Source organism: Brassica oleracea, chromosome C7, assembly GCF_000695525.1.
Source record: "Brassica oleracea var. oleracea cultivar TO1000 chromosome C7, BOL, whole genome shotgun sequence".
Lineage (NCBI taxonomy): Eukaryota > Viridiplantae > Streptophyta > Magnoliopsida > Brassicales > Brassicaceae > Brassica > Brassica oleracea.
Window position 1 is genome coordinate 4,497,681 of NC_027754.1, and position 20,596 is coordinate 4,518,276.

The window sequence follows — 20,596 nt, forward strand, 5'->3', positions numbered from 1 at the left end:
TTTTTACAAATATAGCCCCGAAAAATCTTTTGAGTCTTCTGAGATATTTTACGTCGTCTAGACGACGTCCATTGAAATCTTCTGGTATAGTTGATCTTAAAAATAATTTTTAAATTTTTAAAAAAATATTTTGACAAGTGAAAAATTAAAATCATTTAATTATAAACAGTTTTAACTGATATAAATTAAAATATAATAAAATTGAATAGTTTTCAACATAGATGAGTGAAAGTAGTTAATCATGATATTCTTTGGCTTAGGGTTTGACAACATATGTTGTAGTATTGTATGTATTCTTAGGGTTAGATTTTGGAAAGCTTAAATGCTTTTTTGAAGAATTAAAATTTTACCCATATGTGTTTATTTCTATGTATAGTAAACGCTTTTTAAGTTTAATTTGATTTTAAGAAGTGTTTAGTTAGTTAGTTTAGTTTATGGGTTATGTTTAGGGCCTAGACAACTAACAAGTAAGTCGTCTGGTGATTAGAAGACTTCTCTGAAAGTCTTCTAACTCCCGCTAAAAATATTGAAGTCTTCTCGGCGACTTACAAGTAAGTCGTCTAGGAATTCTTCTATTAGAAAACTTACTTGAAAGTAGACGACTTACTTGAAAGTCTTCTGAATCAAAAATATTTAATCTTATTGGAATTTTTGTCTCCATGTATAAAGAAAAATTACACATTCTCTCTCCTCATCTCAAATGGCTGCAACAAAAATGTTATGTTCATCATTCTAAAACTCTCCTATTTCTAATCTCTTTGAACTTATAAACACTAAACTTTATATCAATTTATTGTTTTTGTCTCATGTCTTTCTCAGTAGTTTATCTTGTTTTGCAGGTTTTTCATCACATGGTTCTCATCTTCCACTTATTTAAAGGTAGATCTATTAATTTTAGATATGTATTTTTGTGTGTTCAATAAAGGTAGATATATATAATCTTCCACTCATTTTCTCTGTTTTTAAGCCATTTGAACTTTTTTGATATGCATGTTTTTCAGATCTGGGTTTGATTACATGTTTTTAAGCTAGAGTAGACTTCCCTTAAATCTTCCAAAGTCTTCTAAAATATAATGTGCTATAATACTTCCAAGAAGTAGAAGACTTCCAAGAAGTCTTCTGGACTTCCTGGAAGTCTTTTGACGGAGTCTTCTCACATGTCTCCCTTTCATAACAAATCTGAGGGTTTTGGTAAGTGTTTATGTCTGATTTTTCTTCATTTGGTAACCTCTTGTTTCATAAAGTTCTTACATTTTTCCTAAACTAAAACTCTCCAAACCCACTCTAATCTCTTTGACTTGAAAATACCAAACTTTATATAAATTTTTCATTTTTGTCTCATATCTTTCTCACTATTCTATCTTTTTGTTGCAGGTTTTTAACCAGATGATTCTCATCTCTCACTTGGATATGTACGTTGTGTGTTCTATAAGAGTATATCTATATAATCTTCCACTCATTTTCTCTCTTTTTAAGCCATTTGAACGTTTTTTTAATATGCAGGTTTTTCAGATCTTTGTTTGATATACATGTTTTTCAGATCTGGAGCAGACTTTGGAAGACTTATGAGTCTTCTGGAGCATTATATTTTAGAAGACTTTCGAGAAGACTTCCCATAAGTCTTCCAAAGTCTTCTAAAATATAATGTGCTAGAAGACTTCCAGCAAGTAGAGTCCAACCTTGTCTTTGTAGAAGAATGATCTATAATAGTTTTGTTTGTGGTCTGTTTTGTAATTTGCATGTGTACTCTTTTAGTTGTGATTTTTTTTGTAAATTTGAAGAAAGATTAATAAAAACTTTTGGTAAATATGTTCATATTCCACAATATTATCTTGCCAAAGTTAATTGATATAATTGAATCTATTGATACAACTTCAATAGCAAAACACAATAACACAAAAAATTAATCAAATTTATTACAACTAAGAGAGAAGAACTCTCAAGAAAACTTAGTCAAATTAAAAAAAGATAAACCATTACATAAGTTCAAAGATAGAACACTTTCATTAGAAGTATTCTGGGAAGTCTTCTAGGAAGACTTAATTTAAAGTGGGAAATTGAAATATAAGCGGAAAATTTAAGCGGAAAATTAAAATTTAACCAGGAAACTCAAAATTTTAAGTAAAAATTGAAATTTCAAATTTCTTGAAAGTTAAAAAGTATATCTTATGATCTAAGAAGACAAACCATGTTACTTGATATTCTTGAAGTTACTTAACATTTTTGATAAAACTAACGTAGAAGACATGTAAGTCTTCTGGAAACATTAATACACATGAATGTCGGTAAAATCATAATTAAAACTAATTAATTTATGAATTTCATTCAGGAGCACAAATATCGACTAATATTCATGAATTAACAAAAAACTATTAAATTTTTTTTATAGTTTTAGAGAAAACAAAAGTTTATTAAACATTGACGTAGACAACTTCCACGGAGGTCGTCTGGTAGACTAGGAAGTCGTCCATTTGGGTTAGTTTTGCAATTTTTTAACCTAGACGACTTCCATGTAAGTCGTCTAGGGTAAACAAGTTAATTTTGCATTTGACCGGATTGTGTCAGAATTGACTTTTCTTGGACGACTTAAACATAAGTCAACCAGTAGAAAATTAAAAAAACAATATTTTGTTATACCTAGACGACTTCAATGTAAGTCGTCTCAGGTTAGTTTTGCAATTGAAAAATAAAACAAAAAAAATTATTTTTTTCTAGACGACTTACACGGATGTCGTCCGTCCGACGACTTACATGTAAGTCGTCCAAGATAAGAAAGGTTTGACCATAATCTCGGAATAAATCATAGATGACTTCCGTGTAAGTCGTCTAACGGATGACTTCCGTGTAAGTCTTCTAGAAAAAAATAAATTTTTATGTTTTATTTTTCAATTGCAAAATTAACCTGAGACGACTTACATGAAGTCGTCTAGATGTAACAAAATTTTGATTTATTAATTTTCTACTGGATGACTTATGGGTAAGTCGTTTAGGAAAAGTCAAATTTCTGACAGAATCCGGTCAAATGCAAAACTAACCCGTTTACCCTAGACGACTTACTTGGAAGTCGTCTCGAATTTTTTTTTAACAAACAAAGATGGACAACTTCCATGTAAGTCGTCTCTAAAAACACATTTTAAAGTCAATTGCAAAACTAACATCTGCATTGACAAGAAGAGTTCCATATAAGTCGTCTACATCCAGAAGACTTACCCAGAAGTCGTCTGAACAGATCTGGAAAAAAACTTATTTCATAGTTTCAACCAGTGAGATAACTTGTTTAGCACACATAAGTCTTCTCCAAGCACCCAGAATCTCAAACAAAAGTGACCCACCAAGAATCGTAAGCTTCAATGGCTCTATGAACCATAAAAATTTTAGAATCAAAATCTTGGGTTTTTTGGATGAATATTGAGCGAAAGTGAAATAGATGTTGTTTTTAGTTCATAAAAATTGAGAAAGAAGAAGTGTAAATCGATTTGAGGTGCATTAAGAGGTTCAAATTGGTTGTTCATGGTGGTTGGTGTATTAATGGCAATGACAATATTGTAAATACTTGAAGATGATGAGGCTGAGAGATTAAAAAATATAATTTTTGAAAAAAAAATTAATGGCATTTTCGTGAATAATCTGAACTTGTGGGATGAATAAGGCAAAAAAAATGTCCAAAAAAACATAGGTTAGTTTTGTGGTTGACTTTGATTTTTGAGTCAATTTTTTTAAAAAACCCTTTTTGTTATACCACGATTAATCAATAAAATTCGTTTGATTTTATTTTCAGCTTTAAATGAATTGTTGCCAAACTGAACTATTGTTTTAGTTTTTTTGGGATTAAAATTTGGTAAATTTGTTGGGTTATATTAGGTTAGCAGTTATACAATATTGGGTTAGTCTTTTTTTTAATGTTGGATTGTAATATTAAATTTTATAGACAAATAGTTCTAAACAAAAAAAACTAGAAAAATATACACTACTATGGATCTTAAGTAAACAACACATCTTATATATAGATGAAAGATTTTTTCATATAAAGGTCCCATCTTTGCTTTGGGAATAATTGAATCTCAGGATATAATTTTTATAATAGTCCAAAAATATCACGCTTCAGACTGAATTGATAACGATTTTTACTTTTACTTTATTGCTCCAATAGAAATCATCAAGACAAGACAACTCTTTATATTGCTCCACTTATAATAGCATAGTAAAAGATAACACTGTTCCAAATAGTCGATTAATTAGAATTTCGTGTTGGCTTTAAAATAACCATAGTTTGCAGTAAGAATTCTACCACTATCAGATAAAGAATCATCAACGATTGAATTCGGTAAGACCCGTCACCACTATTTTATTCATTCTAGTATAAACTATATGTGAATAGTAGCATATATATAATAGATAGTATGGATACGAGATATATACAAAATTCTTTCATTTTACAAATTAAAAAATTAGTAATAAAAAATATGATACCAGAATATATATATATATATATATATATATATATATTTACAATTATTTAATGTTATATTTATTATTATTAATGATCATTTAAATTTATACTGATTAATTTTTTCAATTAGATAATATACAGTTCAATTTCAATTTCTGTATATTATATGGACAAAATATTAGTGATTATATATGGGTTTAATGTATTTTTAATAGCTAAAGTTTGGCTTAAATAATTTTGTTTGCAACAGTAGCTAAACCACACTTCATTTTCTTCTTTTCAAATTCAACTGCGGTTCGGAACAAAAGTTATCCAGCTACATTTTTTTCTTTTTAATTTTTAATTATTTTATTTATAAAAACATTAGCAATGAATTCACGTGAATGGTGCACTTTGCTCCACCCGCTATGCGTTACTCCTCTCCCGCACTTCTCATTCCCAGCCTAAATTAAATTGATTTTAATGCATTCTCATGTCTTGAGTTCAACTCTCAATGAAAACATAAAAAGGTTAAAAATAAAATAAAATAGATGCTACTCTTTTTATGTGCCGATTCAGTTCCCGACAACAAAGATGGACCGACATGAGAAAAACTGCCTGGAGTCAAAATCAGTTAAATCAATTAACCGTGTAGCAACGCGGGAAAGATGTCGGTAAGGTTAAATCTTAAACCGAACCGAACAAAACCGGTACACGCGTTCCTTCTCCACGTCTTCAACACAGAACAGAAGACAATGATACTTAACTTTGTACACTTTACTTTCTTCTTCTTCAAGTAAATATCTTTCTTCTCCGATGATTTCAAATCTCCGGCGATAATGGAATCTTACGGAAACCCTAACAAGCAGTCTTCCTCTCTCTACCCTACCGTCGACATGTCAAACCCGGAAGCTCCTCTCAACCCTATCTCCTCATCTTCTACAAGCAACCTCTATCCTTCCCTCGACATGAACGATCTCGCCAACAATCTCTTCTCGGAGCAACCGGAGTCGCGTTCGATCCCCGTCTCGGCTCCTCCCGCCGCAAGGGAGGAAGTGATCCTGACAATCTCCGGCGCGATTCTCCACCTGATCGACCAATCATACAGCGTCGAGCTCGCTTGCGGCGATCTCGCCATCATCCGTATTGTTCAAGACGGAAACGTCGTCGCCGTTCTCACTCGTGTCGCCGACGAGATTCAATGGCCGTTGACTAAGGACGAGAACTCCGTCAAGGTCGATGAGTCTCACTACTTCTTCACGCTCCGTCCCTCTAAAGATTTCGGATCTGATTCGAGCGACGAAGACGAGGATAATGCCGATATGTTGAACTACGGACTCACGATTGCTTCCAAAGGCCAAGAGCATTTGCTGGAAGAGCTTGAGAGGATCTTGGATCATTACAGCTGTTTCACGGTTCAGAAAGTGTCGGAGGAAGCGAAGGAAACAGGGGAGGAGGTTTTGGACGTGACGGTGGCGAGGGAGACGTCTCCGGTGGAGCTTACTGGAGAGAAGAAAGAGATTGTGGAGCAGCAGTGTGCTGCGTATTGGACGACTTTAGCTCCGAACGTGGAGGATTATAGTGGGAAGACGGCGAAGCTGATAGCTAGTGGCTCTGGGCATCTGATCAAAGGGATTCTATGGTGTGGAGATGTGACTATGGATCGGCTCAACTGGGGGAATGATTTCATGAAACGGAGGTTGAGTAAGGCTGACAAGGAGAGGGATGTTCATCCTGATACCTTGAAAAGGATCAAGAGGTATGTCTGAACTAATGGTATTGATTTAGTTAATTGTTTGGTTGAGAGGTTTGGTGATGATGTGACTTTCTACTTTAGGAAAATGTTTGGACAAATTAGGCATGGACATTTGGGTTGGGGTTTAACTTTCTAGGCCTTATTCGGATTTATAAATGTTTGAATCTGATTCGGTTGTTAAGACACTAGGTTTTAGGTTCATGTAGATTTATAACTTCGTATAAAATCTATTATGGATCCGAACTCATTTCATGGTTATATATATTCTCACTATGAGAAGGAGCCATTCCAGTGTATACAAATAGATACTATGTTTACATAGGGATCCCTACTTAGTTACATCACAATTAGGATTAGGAATACACGAAATGAGTCCAGTTAAAAATACTTCGAATTTGGATATTTTTAGATATATACATACGAGTATTTGAGTTAATTATTCATGTTTCAATAAATTTTGGATATCCAGGTCGGGTTTGGATACCATGTATATTTACGAATCTTCTGGTTCCGTTCAGATCTTGGGTTTAGTTACAAATGCCCAGTCCAGGCCTGTCTCAAGTATCCAAATGTTTTCTTTAGATAATGGAACACCAGTCATGCATGACTCATATATGTTGTTGAATATATCTTTTTATTTATTAGTTCTAATTTCAAAATGTAGCATTGGTATGTATATTGATTTCTTGGATTGTTTTGCTTATGTTAAGAGTGAAGAAGATGACCAAGATGACTGAGAGTGTGGCAAACGGTGTTCTGTCTGGAGTAATTAAAGTTTCAGGGTTCTTCACAAGTTCAGTGGCAAACACCAAAGTAGGGAAGAAATTTTTTAGCCTTCTCCCTGGAGAAATCGTCCTTGCAACTCTTGACGGATTCAGTAAGTCCATTGTCTATATTATAAATACACTTATGTGCCTATCTTAAGATTTTCATGATTATTGAGACAGTTGATTCTTGTTTTGATAGATAAGGTCTGTGACGCTGTTGAAGTAGCTGGAAGGAATGTAATGTCAACCTCGTCTACTGTTGCAACTGAACTTGTTGATCACAGGTAAGTTAACTTATAGCATTCAGAATTTGAAACTCTTGGTGTTATAGAGAGATGGTAGTGTCGAAGAGAAATGATTTGGTGTTTGGTGAATGTGTAGGCATGGTGGTACAGCAGCAGAGGCGACAAACGAAGGGCTGGAGGCAGTGGGACATGCTTTTGGGACAGCCTGGGCTGCTTTCAAAATCAGAAAGGCTATTAACCCTAAGAGCGTTCTCAAACCTTCCTCTCTTGCGAAATCAGCAATTAAATCTGCAGCTTCACAAAAGAAAGCCTAGTAAAGGGCTCTTATTGAAGCATAAACAGGCCATTTGATGCGTGTTTGTTTGTATTGTCTCTTGTCTTTGGTTCAGAAGTAAAACGGAAAAGAGGTCTGGTCCGGTTGGATTAGTTGTTGTGAAGTGTTTCTCTGACTTAGAATCATGTGATGTAATGAATATGCCATGTATGTGCAAGCTTTTAAATTTATCATCTGAGGCTATTGAGCCCATAATGTCTGTTATAGTTTTGATATACGGCAAAGCTTCCCATGCTTAATCTCGTGGATAATGTGACAACATTTGTAACTGATTCTACTTGTTTATATTAATCTCATTAGAACTTGTTCATCTAGTTATAATTATTTAGGATTTGTAATATTTCACATGTAGTGTTTATGCCTTGTTCTTGTTCTTCAATGTGTAACTGAGCAATTCTTGCATCATGCATAAAACTTTTCTCTTTTCAGCTATGTTAAGTATTGCCAAAGAAAAAATTAACCATTGGAAAACAAAAGCAGAGGGTATGTTTGTGTTACGACTAGTAATGTAAAAGACTTGTTTGTAAAAAAACCTTCAATAATTCCTTAACCAACAAGTAAATACAAACTTTAGAGTTTTTACAAAGAGTACTTTCTCTCTCTCGTCACAAAGATCGATCCTCTCTCTCGATAACATCTCTGATTATTCGTACCACTCTTACAGAAAAGCAAACTTCCTAAAAGCAATAGACACGTCACCAACATCACATGTGCTAGTGTCGAGGCCGTTGCTAGATCCTTCCTCCCTTCCTCCTTAGTCCTTTGTGTGATCTTCATCCTCTTTATTCCCATCTTGTCTCTTCTTAAGTGGGCTTTTCTTCCTGTACTGGTACAGTATTGGTGGCCTTATGGCCTCATACATAACATTACTCCCTCCATTCAAACTGACCTTGTCCTCAAGGTCAAGCCCCAGGAACTGCTTCTCGATCACACTCTTCCACTCCCATGTACAATCTGCTTCAGGTAGCCCTTCCCACTTAACTAGTATCTCTTCGTGGCCAGTGTTCTCATTGAATCGATGTGCATACACGGCTTCTGGTGAAAATTCCAATACCCCTTCCACGTTCAACTGAGGTGGTATAGTAGTGGGTTCCAACGACTCACCCACGGCCTTTTTCAGCTGAGACACGTGAAACGTAGGGTGAATGCGAGCTTCGGGTGGTAAGTGGAGGCGGTGCGCGACCTTCCCTACTCTCGCCGCCACCTCAAACGGTCCATAGTAACGAGCTGACAGCTTCTCATTAACTCTCCTAGCCAGCGACTGCTGTCTATACGGTCGGAGCTTGAGGAATACTTTATCCCCGACGTTAAACTCCACTTCACGTCGATGATCATCTACTTTAGCCTTCATCACTTGCTGTGCTTTCAACAACTGCTGATTCAATAAGACCAAATTACCATCTCTTTCTTGTAAGCGTGCTTCCAACTCAGCGTTGTTGGTAGAGCCAGATTCATAACGCAGCAACGAAAGAGGCTCTCGACCATAAAGCGCCTTGAACGGTGACATTTGTATCGTGGAGTGAAAGGAGGAGTTGTAGCTGAACTCTGCCCACTGCAAGAACTTGGACCAAGTCCTAGGTTTCTCACCCGCAAAACAACGGAGATATGTCTCAAGCCCTCTGTTAGTTACCTCCGTTTGGCCATCTGATTGAGGATGGTAAGCGGTAGAGAAGCATAGATTGGTACCTGACAATCGGAATAACTCCTTCCAGAACTTTCCAGTAAAGATTCTGTCTCGGTCCGACACGATGGTCTTAGGGAAGCCGTGTAAGCGAACTATCTCTTGCACAAAAACCATCGCGACGTCGATAGCTGTAAACGGGTGCTTGAGGCTGATGAAGTGCGCATATTTAGTTAACTGATCCACTACTACCAAGATGGTGTTAACGCCCTCTGATCGTGGCACCCCTCAATGAAGTCGAGGGAGATGTCCTCCCATACCTCATTTGGAATAGGTAACGGCTGGAACCCTCCCGGTGCCAGCGTAGAGTATTTGTGGCGTTGACACGTTTGACATGCTGCCACGTATTTGCGTATATCCGTCATCATCCCTGCCCAATAGAACATTGCGCCAATACGCTTCTGTGTCTTCAGTATTCCCCTGTGTCCTCCATATTTGCTATCATGATACTCCTTCAAAATGATTCCAATCAAGTTGGAGGTCTTAGGCAGGACCAACTTGCTTTGGCGTAACAACCTCCCCTGCACTACAAAATAGTCTGGGTGTGTGTTCGGGTCTTGCTGCAACTCATGTATTATCTTTGATAACGCTTCATCACGCTCCACTTCAGCCCCGACTTCCTCTAGCTGGATTGAAACCGGAACCGAGAGTGCAAACAGCTCAGCTACTGGGCTCTTGCGAGATAGTGCATCTGCGGCTTTGTTTTCGAGCCCCGGCTTGTAATGAATATCAAAGTCAAACCCGAGCAGCTTCGTCAACCAACGTTGATATTCCATATTGATTTCCCTTTGTTTCAGAAAGAATTTGAGGCTCTTCTGGTCAGTTCTGACTACAAATTTCCTGCCCAACAGGTAATGTCGCCACTTCTGAATGGCAAACACTATGGCCATATGCTCCCGCTCGTAAACAGACTTCATCTGTTGCCTCTCCGTCAAGGCCTGACTGAAATATGCAATGGGGCGTTGGTTTTAGGCCTGGACATAAAATCCGGAACCCAAAATCCGAATCGAACCCGAACCGAAAAACCCGACCCGTTATCCGACCCGAAACGTAAAAATACCCGAACGGGTCTTGTAGGGTGGTACAAAAAATATCCGAACCCAAAGTGTTATTAACCGAACCCGAACGGGTAACCCAAAAAATCCGAAATTAATAGTCAATATAAATATTTTGAAATATATATAAGTATTCCAATTATTAAATTCAATATTTGTGGTAATATTATATATAATAATAAATATTAAAATTCTAATAAATGCTTTAAGTACACAATTAGTTATAAATAAGTATTTTATAATTTGCTCATTGAAATAAAAAGTCTACTCTCTATAAGGCAATACATATTGTTTACAAATGATGTTTGTTTTCATGCTTGATTTAACATTTTATTGTTATTTTATATGTGATAGATTAATTTTTATTTAATTTAGATGTTTTTCTTTTACGGACCATTTGAATTGATCTTTCTTACACAATGTCGTAAGGGGCCGCGCAATATTCCCGTACCCCAACACGAACTTTCTGTAATAGCCCGTTAGTCCAAGGAACCCTCTTAGTTCCTTGACTGTTCTTGGCTCTGCCCATTCCACCATTGCTCGTATCTTCCCATCATCTGCTGATACCCCATCTTTGCTTATCACATGACCTAGATACTCATTCGAGAGCTGCCAAACTCGCACTTCTTGCGGTTTGCGTACAGTTTCTGCTGCTTTAACGCCTCTAATACCAAATGAAGGTGACCCTCATGCTCCTCCATTGTGCGATTGTATACGAGAATGTCGTCAAAGAATACTAGAACGAACTTCCTTAAGTAACTCCTGAACACCTCGTTCATCAGGGACTAGAATGTGGCTGGGGCATTTGTTAACCCAAATGGCATTACGAGGAATTCGTAATGACCATCATGGGTATGAAATGCTGTCTTGTGAACATCTTCTCTCTTTACCAAAATCTGATGATACCCTGACTTTAAATCCAACTTCGAGAAGACCACTGCTCCCTGCAACTCGTGTAGCAGCTGATCTATCATTGGAATGGGGTAAGAGTCAGCTATCGTCACCTTGTTCAACGCCCTGTAGTCCACACAGAACCTCCAGCTACCGTCTTTCTTCTTCACCAACAGGACCGGGCTAGAAAATGGACTGGCGCTGTCTCGAATGATTCCCGCTGCAAGCATATCAGCTACTTGCTTCTCAATCTCTTCTCGCTGTGCTTGAGGGAAACGGTCTTATGTTCACTGGGTTTGTATCTTGCTTCAGTGTGATCGCATGCTCCTTTCCTCTCGAGATAGGAAGCCCCGACGGCTCAGCAAATACCTCCTTGTACTCCTCCAAGATGTTCTGTAAACACTGAGGTACTGCAGCGGTAGGAGCTGTGGCATCTTCCTTCAACACCATCCCATTATACTCCACCCTCATAACTTCCCCATCGTTCTGCAAAGTTTTCATCATCGATTTCAGAGAGACTGGTGAACAACAAAGGCTAGGGTCTCCTTGTAACACGTACTTGTGTGCGCCTATCTTGAACCGGAGAACCTGCAACTTCCAGTTCACCTTCACGTTCCCCAATTTCTCGAGCCACTGAATCCCCAGGATGACATCAGCACTGCCCAACTCCAATGGCAGAAAGCTGGATGTGATCGTGCACCCTTGTAGCTCGAGCTCCAAGTTACTGCACATTCCTGCTCCTTTGAACGTCACTCCACCGGCGGTTAACACGCTGTAACCTCGAGTCTGGTCGGGTTCTAGCTTCAGCTGCTCCACGAGTGCGCTAGACACAAAGTTATGCTTCGCGCTGCTGTCTATTAGAACCACCACTTCTTTCCCTTGCAATGTCCCTCACAGTTTGATCGTACGTGATGAAAAAATTCCCACGATCGAACTGATAGAGATCTCTGCAACTTCAACCTCCTTCGAATCCTCCGTCTCTTCTAACTCCATGGAGCAATTCGATACATCCAACTCCGTTCCATCTTCGAGCACCATCAATACAACCAACTCTGCCTGCGCGCATTTGTGAGGGTACACGTATTTCTCATCGCATTTGAAACAATTTCGCGATCTCCGCCGGCGTCAGACGACGAAAAGGGGGTTTCAACCTATTGTGATTAGGTTTCATCCCCGTTGAATTCGACGACGTCGTAGTGGTTTGGTTGGGCCGGGTCTTATTTTGATTAGATCCGGTTTGGGCCTGTTTCCCTTGTTGGGCTTGGAAACGACCATTAGGTGCTCGCCCCACCTTTGGCACTGGCTCCGTCGTCTCCTCCTCCGGTTCTCCATCTTTCGACCAATCCTCCACCAATATCGCCACATCCATAACCTTTTGTAACCCCTTCGCCCCCATCAGCTTGACGCCGGCCTTGATTTGGGGCCGCAACCCTGTTACAATTGCCAACTCCAGTATTGGGTCGGGTATCTCTGGCGCGTTGGACGCTAGGGCGATGAAATCGCGTCGAAAATTTCTCACCGTGTCCTTTTGTCGGAGACGGAGCACGCGTTCTCCGGTGCTGTTATCGCTGGACGTCGTGAACTGCTCCAGTACCCTTACTTTCATCTGCTCCCAGCTGAGGAATGGGTTCCGATTTCTCTCCCAACGATACCACGGCAGAGCATCGCCGGTAAAACACATCCTCACCGCCCTCAGCTTCTCTTCCTCCGTGAAGTCCTCCAACTCAAAGTATTGCTCCACGCGAAGCACCAAGTTTTCCGTTTCTTCGCCGGTGAACAAAGGTATCTCGATCCTTCGCGCGAGCGTCTCGTCTCGGTGATCCAGAGCTCTCCATGGTCGTCGGGTCATGACGGAGCCGGTTTCGAGACCCGTTCCCACCGTTCCTCTTTTACCGGAAGCGCTCACTGGTTCCTCCATGATCGCCTTTCCCGATCCTTCGCCCTGATGCAGTGTCGGTTGAGAGCGTCGATTGGGTTGGAGAACGAGCCAGAGGATATCAGCCCTTCTTCTCGCCGATTCTTTCCCTCTGTCTGATCTACCTTCTTCATTTCGAGTCGCTCAAACCCACTGGCCATCATTCTCATCATCTCGTTCATCCGTTCATCCATCGTCGACAACTTTCCTTCAACCGCAACGAACCGTTGAATCAGCTCCTCCACTTTGTCGTCACTCTTCTTCGGTGCCATCACAAGTCTCCAGGTTCGTCTTGCTCCGATACCAAGTTTGTTACGACTAGTAATGTAAAAGACATGTTTGTAAAGAAACCTTCAATAATTCCTTAACAAACAAGTAAATACAAGCTTTAGAGTTTTTACAAAGAGTACTCTCTCTCTCGTCACAAAGATCGATCCTCTCTCTCGATAACAACTCTGATTATTCGTACTACTCTTATAGAAAAGCAAACTTCCTAAAAGCAATAGACACGTCACCAACATCCCATGTGCTAGTGTCGAAGCCGTTGCTAGATCCTTCCTCCCTTCCTCCTTAGTCCTTTGCGTGATCTTCATCCTCTTTACTCCCATCTTGTCTCTTCTCAAGTGGACCTTTCTTCCTGTACTGGTACAATATTGGTGGCCTTAGGGCCTCATACATAACAGTTTGACAGCATATATCAAAATTTAAAAATCCAAGATGAGAAATATAGAAAACAAGTAGGCTTTGTTAATGGTCTGGTATCAGATTAGGGCCTGCTTGATTTGCGCTGAGCTTAGAAGTTAGAACATAAGAAGAGCACACGAAACAAGTTGGGTCTGCAGATTCACCGAGACTCCATTCTTTTTGAAGTCTCCCCTCTTTCCAAAGGTGTAAACTATGTGGCTGAGTCCACGTATATATGTCTTTATTAAAATCCACCACATCATTTTTCTTATCTGGTCAATGAATATACTAGTTACTGTCTCATATCTACCGCTAAGAACTTGTTCCAAGACACCCCTTTAGGCTCAATCTTACGCGTAACCAAACTCTTTCCTCAATGTACATATATGAAGTAACACCGACTGTGAACAATAGTATATGAGATTTAATGGATAAGAGCCATTTAACCCACACGTGAATGACATATCTAAGATCATATAAGTACAAAGATCATAATATCTCCACGTCAAAGATATTAAACGGTCTTCATATTCCTGAAAAGGAGGGAGTCAAACAAGACTTCACGTGTAACACACCACGGAAGTTGCGGCTTGGTAACGGAGATCAAATTCTGTAAAAGGACGAAGAAGCTATCTTCACGAGGATTTGGAACTTTTCGGTAACGAGAGCTCGAACAGTCAAGACCATAAACACTACATTTTTAATTTTCGTAACCTGTATTAATAAACAATGTTTATTTACACAGCTCAAGGAATATACGTCACTTTTTCACGTCGTCTCCGCATTTGATGAAGAACACGATATCGATCTAAGAAGATCACGTGTAGCTAGTTCAAGTTCTTTGAGCCTGCTATTTACTTGTTAATAGGGATGTCAAATGGTGTGTTGTCCATATGGGCGGATCATATCCACATTATAGTGGACTAATTATAGACATGTTCATTTGGACGTGAGTTCAATATATGTTATTGTTTCTTCATGTAGAGAATTTACCTTTTCATTATTATGTTACTGTTTAATGCTAATTGAGTAATTTTCTCTATTTTTTTTTTTACTCATAAACACCTAAAAATTTGAATATGGATTTTAGGGTCCACAATTCTTTTTTTCATTAAAGGGAAGTTGACCAATCAAAAAGAAGAAGAAAAAACTAGTCGATAGAATCGCATAGATGCTGGCTGATATATGCTTTAGTTTTCAGATGCTGTAGTACCGTTTTTATATGATAAGTACCTAACATTTTATTTTCGAAATGCTACAACTGTCATCCAAATATGGAAACAACGAAATCTAAAGTGTAAGAAAAAGAAGCTAAAACTATTATTCAGAAAATCTTAAGACATTCGCATCTGATTCAAGAAACCAAGGGAGAGATGACCCAGGTCTACTTCTAGAATCTGTTTTGAAATTCACGAAAATAAAAAATATTATATAGATACACCCGTACACATAGGCAGGGCCGGTCCAGACTATGCTGGCACCTAAAGCGGACCTCCAAAATTTTACCCCTTAACTATAATTAAAAAATATACAATATTTTAAGCATGTTACCAAAATAGTACCAAATATTATTAAAACTGTATTTTTGTTTAACAAAAAAAACATTATTTGCTACTTATCTTATATATTTGGTGTATTGAAAGATAAGCAGTGCTATTCGAAAGATCATTTGTTATTATTTATATTAGTTCACTTGATTATTTTTAAATTTTATTTCTTGATAACTTTTTCTACTAATTCTGAAAATAAAAAATAATATTTATAAAATAGAGCAAAACATATTATAGAGTCACTTCAACGTCAATATTTCAATTTGTAAATTTGAGAAGCATAATAGAGTTTCATTGAATATTAAAATTCTATGGTAATTTTATGTGTTTGAATTTCAAAAGTTTTTAAATTTACAAAAATAAGAAAGAAGAAATGATAAAAAGGCATAATAGAAGATGCATGCATATTGTTAATACGAATAATTTCTAATTCAAGTTAATTATTATAATATCTCTTGTTAATACGTGTATTCTAGTAAATATTAGCCGAAAGAGATAGAAAAGAAAAACTAGAAAACTAAAATTGTTTTTTAATAAAGTAAAAAGATTAATTAGATCTGTTTTAATTAAATTTATTATCTAATAATATAGCATTTACTACAACATATAAGAAAAGAAACTAGAACTATTGGAAATGGTAATAAAATCGTCCATATCTTTGATGAATATCAAAAAAAGGAATAAAAATATTAATAAAAAGGAAGAAGGCGGTGTTGTCCAAAAAAACAAAAAAAAAAAAAAAGAGGAGAAAGGCGATATCATTCGAAACGGCTACCTGTTGGTCGGGAGAAGAAGGTCTAAGACCACTATACTAAAGTGACGCCTTCAGATAAGTGGCGCCCCTAATAAATATATATATTTTGGCGCCTAAAACCTTTGTTTTATGGGTTTTAGTCCATGACCGGCCCTGCACATAGGTTAGATTGGTCCACATGAACATTTGAAATAACAAAATAAAGGTTATGAAAGAAAAAAAATCGAATCAAATGCCCTCTAAGTGTCAAAACCACCAATGGTTACTAAGTGCTTTGTACCACTTAATCTTATCCTCCTATTATATTATCTGTATAAAATTTTATATCTTAAAACTAGTTGTATATGAGATATATATGCTTACGGCATCTGCACTTTATTTTCTTGTCCAACTCTCTCGAGGGGGTTTTCGTAACTAGTCGTAGTCGAGCTACTGTTTAAAGATGTTTATCAATTCTTTTCTTATTTTTGTTTTCATAATTATTTCGTCCACACCGTTATATAATTTTACGATTATCTTACTAGTTTCAAATTTAAAATGCGTATCAAGTTTCTGACCTAATATTTCCATAAATTATTTTGATAAGTATTTGTTTAGTACTATATACAATGTAGTGATGTAATGAAAGCAATTAAAAGTAGAAGATAATTTATTTAAGGAAGCATTTGGTGTAGCAGTAAGAAGCGGTATGAAGTATCAGCCAACCATAATTATAAAAAGAAAAATAGTAAGGAAAGTGTGGTGTTTACTTACGTGGACTCTATTAAACGTACACATTACAAATTTACAATACCAAGTATGCTTTTTTTCCGGTAAAATCAATACCAAGTGTGTTGATAAATGATTATTAGGATTATTCTTACAATAAAATTATACACATTATCCTCACGAAAACTTTAGATACCACCTGAATATATCAGTCTTATTTTTAGAGGATGGACATTTATCATGTGTCCCTAACTAATGATTCATTGCAGACACCCTAACTAATGCAAAACCCTCTTAAGTGAGATATTATTATCTTCTCAAATAATGTATACAAAATTTGGTTGATGTATTTATAAAAAAAATATCACACTTCCTCCGGCCGCCCAAAGAAAAAACAAATATCACAATATATACATTATACACACTCAGGCACGTTTCTTAGACTTTTAGGAAGCCTTAACTGATCGTTTCATTCCTGGCAAGGCTTTTATCAAAGGATAAAAAACCTTCGTGAAATGAAATTGTGGCGATTTTTTCTTTAAATTAAAATGTCACAATTGTCACAGTTGTCAAAAAAAAAATGTAACTGTGGCATTTTTGACAAAAAAACAATTTATTTTGTATAGTACTACTATCGGGAAAATTATCAAAAATGACTCAAAACTTGATTTTGAATACAAAAGTATACCCCAAATTCAATCAAATGCAAAATTAATCCAAAAAGCTAGTGAAATTACAACAATCCCTTATGACTAAACAAAAAACATGTATTGAGTTTTACTATTATAACACTCCACGTGAAAAGATTTAAAAAGAAGTATTCTCAAATAAGACTTCTTAATTTGTAAGTCTTCTCGTTCAGTAGATCTTAAAAATATTTTAAATTTTTTATAAAAAATATTTTGATGGGAAAAATTGAAATCATGTAATAATAAACATTTCTAAATGATTTAAATTTAGTTTAACTAAAATTGAATTATTTTCAACATAGATGAGTGAAAGTAAATTAACTCATGATAGTCTTTGGTTTAGGGTTTGGTAACATATGTTATAATATTGTTGGTATATTTAGGGTTAGATTTTGAAATCTTATTTTTTTTTTAATTTTGACCTATATGTGTTTAATGACTATCTAATAACTTGATTTAAACACTTTCTAAGTATCTTAAAAGTTTAAGAAAGTGTTTTTTTTGTTTAGTTATTTGATTATAAGGTATGTAGGACCCACAAAAGACTTTCCAAGAAGTCTTCTGACATATCCCACCTAAATTTTAGTAGAATTAGGGTTTCTGCATTTTAGTAGAATTTAGGGTTCCCACCTAAATTTTAGAAGAATTTAGGTTTCCCGCCTAAATCGAAGTCTTCAAGGGGAATTCTTCTCATCTATTAGATCTTAAGAGTAGTTAATAAATTTTATAAAAATTATTTTGAAAGAGAAAAATCAAATTATGTATTAATAAACATTTCTAAATGATGGAGATTTAGTTTTACAAAAATTGATTTATTTTTAACATAGATGAATTGATGTAGACTGAGTCATGATAGCCTTCGGTTTAGGGTTTGGTAACATATGTTATAGTATTGTTGGTATTTTTAGGGTTAGATTTTGAAATATCATCTTTTTAATTCTTTTATAGTTTGACATATATTTGTTTAGTGACTATCTAATTATTTGATTTAAACACTTTCTAAGTTTCTTTTAAGTTTAAGGAAGTGTTTTTGCTTAGTTATTTGATTATAGGGCCTGGAAGACGCCTAGAAGACTTTGGTTTAGGATTTAGTAACATATGTTATAGTATTTTTTGTATTTAGTGTTTGATTTTAGAATCTTAACTTTTTTTTAAAAAAATTAACCTACATGTGTTTAGTACTGTGTATATTAAACGCTTTATAAGTTGATATTAAGTTTAATAAATTGTTTTTTTCTATTAAGTAAGTTATTTGATTAGGTTATGGTTTGGAAAACTTCTAGAAGAGTTCCAGAAGAGTTCCAACGACTTCTTGGAAGTCTTCTGACATATTTCCGCCTAAATTTTAGTAGAATTTAGGTTTCCCGCCTAAGGCGAAGTCTTCCAAAAGTCTTTTCATGTATTTGATTTTAGCGTCTAGAAGACTTCTCAAGAAGTCTTCTAAGAGAAGACTTCTCAAGAAGTCTTCTCTTAGAAGACTTTCCAAGAAGTCTTCTGTATCGAACATATTTAACTTATTTGAAATTTTTGTCTCCATATATAAAGAAAATTTACACATTTTCTTTCTTACTCTCAAATGGCTGCAACAAAATTGTAATGTTTCTCACTCTAAAACTCTCCAACCTCTCTCTAATATCTTTGAACATCAAAACACCAAACTTTAAATCCATTTCTCATTTTTTCCTTAAGTCTTCTCACTAATTTATCTTTATTTTTGCAGATTTTTCATTACATGGTTCTCATCTTTCATTCATTCAAATGTAGATTTATAAATTTTTGATATGTATTATTGTGTGTTTTATATATTAGATTCTAAAATGCTATATATTCAACTTAATGTGACTGCTTTGTTTTTTTTTTATTTAAGCATAAAATTATATTTTTGAAGTTTTTTTCTGTTTTTTTCTGTTTTGAAGCCATTTGAATGTTTTTGAATTTGCAGGTTTTTCAGATTTGAGATAGACTTTGGAAGACTTCTCAGAAGACTCTCGGAATACTTTAGGCCAATATTCTAATGCATTTTATGCTAGAAGACTTTCCACGAAGACTTCAGGAAGTCTTCTACCCAAAGTGGTACAAATTTTGGATATGTATTTGTGTGTGTTTATATATTAGATTCTAAAATAATTATAGATTCAACCTAATTTTATTGTTTTGGTTATTATTTAAGCATAAATAATTTATTTTTGAAGTTTTCTCTGTTTTGAAGCCATTTGAATGCTTTTGAAAAGCAGATTTTTTCAGATCTGAGTCAGGCTTTGCGGATTTCTCAGAAAACTCTTGGAAGACTCTTGGAAGACTTCTTGGGAAGTCTTCTAATGTATTTTATGCTAGAAGACTTCCCACGAAGTCTTCGGGAAGTCTTCCGAAGTCTTCTGCCCAAAGTGGTACAAAGGAATGATGTCAAGTAGAGTCCAAGCTTATCTATGTTGAGGAATGATATTTAGCTCCATGTATAATAGTTTTGTTTATAGTATGTTTTATGATTTGTTTGTGTACTATTTTAGTTGTGAATTCTTTTGTAAACTTGAAAAGATAATCAAAAGAATTTGGTATATATGTTCATGTTTTTCCCAAAGTACTTGACATTAGGCCTGGGCGTTTTTACCTCAACCCGAAGTATCTACCTAAACCCGAACCGGAAAAAAACGAAACCGAATCCGAACTGTTATACAAAAATATCCGGACGAGAGTTATGAGCTTAGTACTTTGGTGTTTGGTTATAACCCGAATCGAACCGAAATCCAAACTAGGATCCGAAGATATCCGAAATTAGTTAAATATATTAATGTTTTTATATATTTTAAGATGATTTAGATATTTTAGAATATTCAAAATATTTTTTAGTTTGTTTTAATTGCTATTTTGAATAATTTTTAGTTAATTTAGATAGCTTAACTAATTTTTAATTAGATTTGTAAACAATTTATATATTTTGGAAAAAAAAAATTCAATTTTTTAAGTTTAAAAAATATATTTTTGGACGATTTGAAACATTAGTTACATCCGATCCGAACCGAACCCGGAAAGAACCGAACCGAACCCGATCCGATATTTAGTAAAACCCGAATGGTACTTCTGAGGATAACACCGAAAATCCAAAAATCGGAATCACCCGGACCGAAACCGAATGGTGCC

General features: G+C 35.8%; 1 protein-coding gene across 1 annotated transcript; it reads left to right on the top strand.

The window, feature by feature from the left end:
- The first annotated feature begins 5,011 nt into the window (after positions 1 to 5,011).
- On the top strand, positions 5,012 to 7,783 carry LOC106302219. The gene is made up of 4 exons (XM_013738754.1): positions 5,012 to 6,188; positions 6,896 to 7,062; positions 7,152 to 7,236; positions 7,334 to 7,783. The coding sequence occupies exons 1-4, from the start codon at positions 5,269 to 5,271 to the stop codon at positions 7,509 to 7,511; spliced, it is 1,350 nt and encodes a 449-aa protein (XP_013594208.1). The 5' UTR covers positions 5,012 to 5,268; the 3' UTR covers positions 7,512 to 7,783.
- The last annotated feature ends 12,813 nt before the right edge of the window (positions 7,784 to 20,596 follow it).